This window comes from Sinocyclocheilus anshuiensis, unplaced genomic scaffold (assembly GCF_001515605.1).
Source record: "Sinocyclocheilus anshuiensis isolate Anshui unplaced genomic scaffold, SAMN03320099.WGS_v1.1 scaffold183, whole genome shotgun sequence".
Taxonomy (NCBI): domain Eukaryota; kingdom Metazoa; phylum Chordata; class Actinopteri; order Cypriniformes; family Cyprinidae; genus Sinocyclocheilus; species Sinocyclocheilus anshuiensis.
This window is the reverse complement of record NW_015548309.1, coordinates 16065-23858: the sequence shown is the minus strand read 5'-3', so window position 1 is coordinate 23858 and position 7794 is coordinate 16065. Positions and strand designations below refer to the sequence as shown.

Sequence of the window (7794 nt, the reverse complement as noted above, 5' to 3'; positions counted from 1 at the left end):
TCGAACCTCTTTCCTTGAAGTTCTTGATGATCCGGTAAATGGTTATTTCAGGTGCAATATTCTTTGATTTTGATGCAATTTTGATGCAAAGCGATGATGGCTGCACGTATTTCTTTGGAGGTAACCATTGCTAACAAGACACAATGATTGGAAGCGCTTCTTCCCTCCTTTTATAGCAATCAGTCTGCTCTTACAATCTAATTAGTATGATAGTGATTTTACCTGACTAGTACTCATTCACACTTTCACATGTGCTGCTGATATGATTAGTCAATGAATGTTAGCTGGTCATTTTGTGTCAGGATCAAAAAACAGTGAAATTTGTTTTTGTTTTTTTGTTGTGAAAAGTTCATTTTTTGGCCAATGACGCTTTTAGCAATTATTTAAAATGCATCTGATCACTCTACACAATAATCTAGAAACAATGTGAATGAACACCACAACAGCTTAAGCTGCAAACTTTGCAAAACACAAAATGTATGTCACTGCCAAAACTTTTGGCCATGACTGTAGAGAAACCAAGCAAAGGGTGCTCCCCTTACAGCACAGTACAGTTTCTGTTTCTGCCCCAGCAGGCACAGCAGAAAAATACAACTAGAATTATAATTTTAATAATACTTTATACTGAACATTTTTTATTAACTGACTTTCTTTAAATGCAGTACAGGTGATGACCGTCTGCATTATGTGATTCATTTACAACTAAAAAATAAAAAATAAAATAATGCCTATACCTCAAAAATATGTTTTTTGTATTGCAGTGGTGTTTCATTCACCCTCTCTTCAACATCAAAACAAAATAGTTTTAGAAATAAAATGTTATTGCTGATGCCATGAGGCCATTACCATTTTAATCATGTAGTGAATGATATGACCAGTTTATAAGACAAGAATATACTGTAATCGAAAGGTTTCAGAGACAAACAAACGTGCACGCATGTGCACACACACACGTATAAACATGCACCTGCAGCTCTGTGGTTTTCTGTCAGGAATTCTGTGGTTTGAAGCAAGAGGTTTAACAGGACAAATAACAGATGAACATCAACTGTCTGACAGACTCTCTTATTAATGGTATTAAATGAGATTGATGGCTCATGTCTCACCCCTCTGAGTGAAGTGATTGTGTCTGTGTTGAATCTCCTCATAAACGGCCTCAGTCGTCGTCCTGTGTCTCCTCTTAGAGAGAGCTGTGAGTGCAGACAGACAAACCTGCTGTCAGTTCACAACACATGACTGATCACACACTGTTAAGTCTCTGGATCTCTCCTACCTCTCCTCATCACTCTGTTCTGCTGAATCAGTATAAGCAGTGGCACTAAGAGCAGTAAGAGCACAACTCCCAGTACAATCACAAGCACTGGGGGGACGGAGAGAGACGCTGCTGGGGGAGTTTGTGGAGGAGCGACTGATGTTGAGCGCACTGGAGGAGAAACTGGAGGAGAAGCTGATGTTGTTGTGGCAGGAGTAGTGGACACTAACACATCTGGCAAAACAGACACAAACACATTCAAAATTATGAATACATAAAATGATCTAAAAATGAACATTATTCCTCAGTGTTTGTTGTGACCTGCACAGGTGAGTCCAGCGTGCTCTTTGCGGGAGCAGTCAGTGTGGTTATTCAGGGAGAGAGGACAGTCCCACAGGTGAATCTCATTCCCTCTGCATTCAACTTTGTTCAGCCACACAACACCTTCACCAGCACTAATTGTTGAATTCCCATCAGCCCTCAGTGCTGCTCCACAACCCAGCTGCCTGCAGACCACCTGAGCATCGCTGATGTCCCACTGATCATCACAGACTGAGCCCCACACAGCGTTATGATACACCTCCAGCTTCCCAGAGCACTGGCCCTCCCCTCCAATCAGTCTGAGAGGAACATGATCTAAAACACACACATCAGCACTGGCAGCTTCAGCACAACATTTACAACAAAACACACACTAATAATGAAGCTAGAGGCTTTTAAAACTGATTATTTTCTAAGGTAAATAATTCATATTTTAAAAATGCATCTATTAATAATTTAACCGTATTTGGCTAGGAAAATATAGGCTTACATTAACAAACATTCAAAAGATTTGTTGTGAATAAACTTACTTGCACACTGTCTCTGGTAAGGAGATGGTGAGGTAAAACATGTCAGACGACTCTGAGGCGACTCACGAGTTTCCTCCTCTGAGATTATAACAAAAAGAAAAAAAAGAAAAGTGAACAGAATATTAGTATGAGACATCTGACATCTCTCAGTGAAAACCAATTGTCAGGGTGAAAACTGCTAAACAGTTTACCCTCACAAATCATTTAACTCTTCCCATCAGCTCACTTTAGTTTTCAGAAACATTTAAGTTTACTTACCCCATTAGACATAAAAATGTATGTACAGAAGGGTGATTCTATAAATGCAGGAGAAACAAAAAATAATGACTATGGACACCAAACGTACCTGCAATTATAGAATCACCCAGAAGCATTATTATTGAGACCATTTTAAATTCTTTAAATATCATCCAACCTGAGCAGGTGATTTTGGCCACTTCATCTTCACCGCAGTCATTCTGTCCCCATGATGAAGATGGACACTGCCATAAAGTGGAATCATGTGGACGACATGTAACTTTATCCAGCCAGTTAGGAGCTGATTTCACTCGAATCAGAAAAATCACCAGATCTTCCACAGTTCAGCTCTTGACAAATCAGACTTGCTGTGTCTCTGTCCATCTTGTTGTAACATACATTACCCCAGGATCCATTATAGAAAACCTCCACATTCCCTTCACAGCCCTCAGTTAACCTGATCTCCTTAAACTCTAGATGGAAAAGGATGTGCATTAAAACAATTAAAATTCAGGTTGTGATAAAGCTAAAATATGTACCAAAACAGTGATTTAATATGAGGCTGATGCAAGCACTGATTGGATCTAAAAACAGATAACATATTAAAAATAGCTTCATAATTTGTTATTAAAATACAGAGAAATTCTGTATATATTTAAAATTATAAAGTAATTTACTCTCAAATCAATATTTTGTGTTGAAGTATTTGGTAAGTAGTCATGAACTATACAGTCAGACAGTCATCAACTCAAAACAAACCCCTTCTGACCCCTTTCGTTCCTGATCACCATGGAGTTTAATGATTACATGGTATATTTTCTGAAAAACAACTTTATCTTTGATAAACATTTCCTCTAGTGTACTGTTTACCTGAGCACACGACTCCTACATCCTCCTTGTGTTGACAGTCATGTTTTCCCCAGCCTGGAGAAGAGCAGCTCCACAGGGACGTCTCATTCCCCTCACACTCCACCTCATCCAGCCATATGGGTCCAGAACCAGGACCAAACCAGGCTGGTACCTGCTGGTTACTGAGGGCCACTCCACACTGCAGCTGTCTGCACACCACATGAGCATCTTTAATATCCCAGGAGTCGTCACACACTGTCCCCCATGAGCCGCTGTGAAAAACCTCCAGCCTCCCTGCACAGTCTCCCCCAGAACCCACCAGCCTGATGGACCTGTGACCTGATTTTCAGAGAAAGAAAAACACATTATTGACCACGAACAACTGAAGAATCTGCCCAGATGTTGTTTTTCTCACCAAGGCAGGTGATTGACAGCTGTTGTGTGGAGCTGCAGTTGAGAGTTTGTGGAGAGCTGCAGTTCCCCAGATGAGCTTCACTCCCAGAGCACTGGAAGCCCGTCACACACTCATGACTGTGTTCAGGACTGGATGAAGAGGAGCCGTAGAAGTTCAGCACAGAGCCACAGCCCAGCTGTCTGCAGACCACAGAGGATTCAGTGAGACTCCAGGAGTCCAGCAGAACTCTCCTCCAGACCTGATGGATGAAAACTTCCACCTCCCCCTCACACTGTCTCTCTCCAGATAACCGCACCAGACCATCATGAAGAGCCAGAGAGGAACCTGAAGAGAGTATTTATTTATCATTCAGTATTATTTTTCATAAGTATATATAAAATATATACTTAAACGTAGTTTTAGTCTGGAACCCATGACTTCATTGCAGCATGAATGGACTCACTAGAGCAGATGACTCCAACATCTTGTCTATGTGAACATTCAGCTCGACTCCATGAAGAGATGGAACATTCTGAGAGTTTTGTTTCATTCCCGTCACAATCAAACACATCAGCCCAGATTTCACCACTTCCCTCTCCAAACCAGTCTGATCCCACAACAGACACAGCAATCCCACAATTCAGCTGTCTACAGAGGACACTGGCAGCTCTCATATTCCAGCATGCATCACACACTGTGCCCCATTTACTGAAGTACTGACGTTCAACTCGACCAGAACAGATTTCAGGACCATTGACTAGTCTGAGGTCAGTGTAACCTGGACAAAGAACAGAGAACAGAGAGTTTAGTTTAACAGTATGAAAAAAGCAAGAAATGTGTTTTAAAAAACTAGTTTGTGATTCTCTCAATAATTAACTAATGCTCTATTACCAGAACATAACAGTCCAATGGCATTCTCATGGGTGCAATTTTGTTTGCGAGAAGATGATGTTGGACACAAAGATATATAGGATTCATTTCCTCTGCACTGAATCTCTTGTGTCCACATCTGAGCGTCTCCTTTGTCAAAAGCAGCTGCTCCCAGCACCTGTACAGGAGCCCCACAGTCCAGCTCTCTACACACAACCTCTGCATCCTGCTGGTCAAAGGCAGCGGCACACACTGACATCCACGTCTGATCATGAGGCACTTCTACTCTGCCAGAACAGCGAGATCCTCCAACCAGCCTGACTCCTTAAATAAAAAATGTACAAATTCGATGATATTTGCTAGTTCTTGTCCTAATATTACTTTATAAAGCTAAACCAGACGCCTTTCATCAATTGTCAGCAGTTTTTTTGTGTGTGTGCATAAAATTTACATAAAATTCTTGTATTTTTTTGCACATGAGAGTGAATATGTTTCTCATTTAATGGATATCAGAAAAAAAAAAGTGAACAAAATGCACCCAGCATGTCACTAAAATGCATTTTGTCTGTGAAATGCTCAATCTTTGTATGAGATACTATGTATTTTTGATTCACAAAAGGAATCGTCTGGAACAAAAAATGCATTTTGTCCACAAAATGTTTTTTGTGTTTTCCATATCGTCATTCAGCATGTCACATAATACTTATAATACATAATACTTCACTCCTCACAGACACCTGACATAACACTGAATGTGGAGCAAAAAAATGTATCCATCCTGGAATTCTGTGGGAGAAAAGATTAGTAATTATGAAATAAGTAGATGATCTTACCAGAGCAGATGACTCCAGCATCTTCAGCATGATTAGCTTCTATTCCCCATCCATTGAATCTACAGCTTGTCAATGTAAACTCTGATCCAGTACACTGTAAACTTGAAACCCAGACTCTTCCTGATCCTTCTCCAAAGTGAGCACTCTTTGGTGCAGTTAAAGCCTCTCCACAGCCAAGCTCTCTACACACCACTGCAGCATCAGGCAAATCCCAGCCAACATCATGCACTGTTCCCCACTGACCTCTATGAAGAACCTCCACTCTACCAGCACAGCGACTGTTACCACCTACTAATCTCACTGTTTCTGAAGGTAAAAGAACACAAGAAAGATAAAGTAAGTTGTTTTATTTATTTATTTTTTACTATATTATATTATATATTTTGTCAATACTCATAGTTCATATGTCGTTAACCTACCAGCACATGCAACGCTCACATCGTTCTCATGGGAACAAAATTGTAAAGGTGATGCTGGACAAAGAGCAAACTGATACTCATTTCCTCTGCACTGAATCTCTTGTGTCCACATCTGAGCGTCTCCTTTGCCAAAAGCAGCTGCTCCCAGCACCTGTACAGGAGCCCCACAGTCCAGCTCTCTACACACAACCTCTGCATTCTGCTGGTCAAAGGCAGCGGCACAGACTGTGTACCATGTGTTCCCATGAGGCACCTCTAATCTCCCAGAGCAGCGAGAACCTCCAACAAGCCTGATGCCTGAAATGTTAGTCATAACAAACTGTTAAAAGTCATAATATAACATTAAAAAAATTCCCCAAAATTTATATACTGTACTAGGAGAGGAGTGTTGTGGTGTTGTGCTCAGGCTTTTGCCACAGATTAAAGTTGTTTTGAAATCTACAACTTTTCTTAAATTATTTAGAGAGTAGTGTTGTTACAGCCCTAGAGTAACATGTGGGGTCCGTGCAGGTCCTGCTACATTTGACACACTGGGTTGACTAGGGGCGTAGCAATATATTTTGTCACAATATGAAATGAAAGTTTAGACATTTAATTTAGCATCAAATATAGTAATGGTGCATTAAATATGGTAAACCCAAAAGGTCACACATTTGAGCTTTCATGTTTATTATTTATTAATATTATTATTATTTATTAATAAATGAAAAATAAAATGCATAATTTAATAAAATGTAGTCGGGGACAGAGTGTAAGAATACGTGCTTAACATAATTCTGTATTTTTAGCTAAGCAGAATCATTTAATATGTCTATTCTGGTGTCACCATTGCCTTGCGCATGGGGGAGAAGGACTAAGTCCAAGCCTATTCAAGTCCTTGATGTAATACCAAATTTAGCATTTTGTTGAAAAGTAACATTAATAGAACATCAGTTTGAATTGTGTATATTAATTAATTTTGTTCATTAAAATGTTAAGGTTCTTAACATATAGGTGAAAGTGTAACATTTAGAGTAAATATTAAATATGAAATTACACAAGAGAGTTTCAGGTAATGTACTGTATTTAAACATTAACCTAACCACAATTCAAATCATAAACCTTTATTATTATTATTTTTTCATGCACTGTAGATCCTTTATATTTTTACACAGAGACTTTCAACTTCTGCTTTCACCTCAAATCATACAGTGGTCATATGACTGGTATAATATTGAGTGAGTTCTCCCCTGTAGCTCAATTCTAAATGATTAAACTCACCCTGTATTACATCACTCCTTTGACTCTCCTAATGGTTTAAAGTCTGATTTAAATAATCTACTTAGTACATGCATGCTTTTATTATAGTAAATAATGTATTTATTTGTTAATGAAAGGTAGTGATAAAATCAGCCTACCTGAGCAGATAATGCCAACATCTTCACTATGCTCACAGTTATGGTCACCCATTTTTTTTTTTGAGCAATCAAATATTGAGGACTCAGATCCACTACATATCACATTATCCATCCAGATTTTTCCTGATCCTGGTCCAAAGTGAGCAGCACGCATTGTGTTTGAAGTTTCGCCACAGCCCAGCTCTCTACACACCACTGCAGTGTTTGTCAAATCCCAATAATCATCACACACGGTTCCCCATTCTCCACTGTAATAAACCTCCACCCTACCAGCACAGGAATTACTACCATCCACCAGCCTCACATTTCCTGCAAGATACAGAAAGATGTATATAAAATGTATCTGAGAGAAGACAAACAACAACAGAGAAAAGTCAGCAAAAGAGAGAGGAACAGAGAAAATGACCATGAGAAAGAAATTAACTTTTATATTAGTGCAAATACTAGGGGAACTATAAATTATATTATGACCTATTTATATCACAAACACAAACAGTCAATCACTATAACATAACTAACATATAACGATCATGAGTGTGTACGTACCAGCTGTGGTGAGTTTGATCACAGAAGACAAAAAAATGAGAGTTAGACAGTTCTCCATCTTTACTGATCATACACTCTGTTTGATCAACTCTGAACTGAAAGGTTCAAGAGAGACAGATACAGAAAGCTACACAACCACCAAACAA

General features: G+C 39.2%; 1 protein-coding gene across 1 annotated transcript in view; it reads right to left on the bottom strand.

Annotated features, from left to right (window-relative positions):
• Positions 1 to 7706, bottom strand: part of LOC107656205 (scavenger receptor cysteine-rich type 1 protein M130-like) — an 11192-nt gene extending 3486 nt beyond the window's left edge. The window contains 15 exon segments of the mRNA XM_016443970.1: positions 954 to 997; positions 1107 to 1190; positions 1274 to 1494; positions 1573 to 1888; positions 2104 to 2181; positions 2519 to 2655; positions 2657 to 2813; positions 3211 to 3528; positions 3605 to 3928; positions 4047 to 4361; positions 4475 to 4777; positions 5287 to 5592; positions 5706 to 6002; positions 7103 to 7411; positions 7649 to 7706. Of these exon segments, the coding sequence (XP_016299456.1) occupies positions 954 to 997; positions 1107 to 1190; positions 1274 to 1494; positions 1573 to 1888; positions 2104 to 2181; positions 2519 to 2655; positions 2657 to 2813; positions 3211 to 3528; positions 3605 to 3928; positions 4047 to 4361; positions 4475 to 4777; positions 5287 to 5592; positions 5706 to 6002; positions 7103 to 7411; positions 7649 to 7706 (3267 nt within the window).
• Between the last annotated feature and the right edge of the window lie 88 nt (positions 7707 to 7794).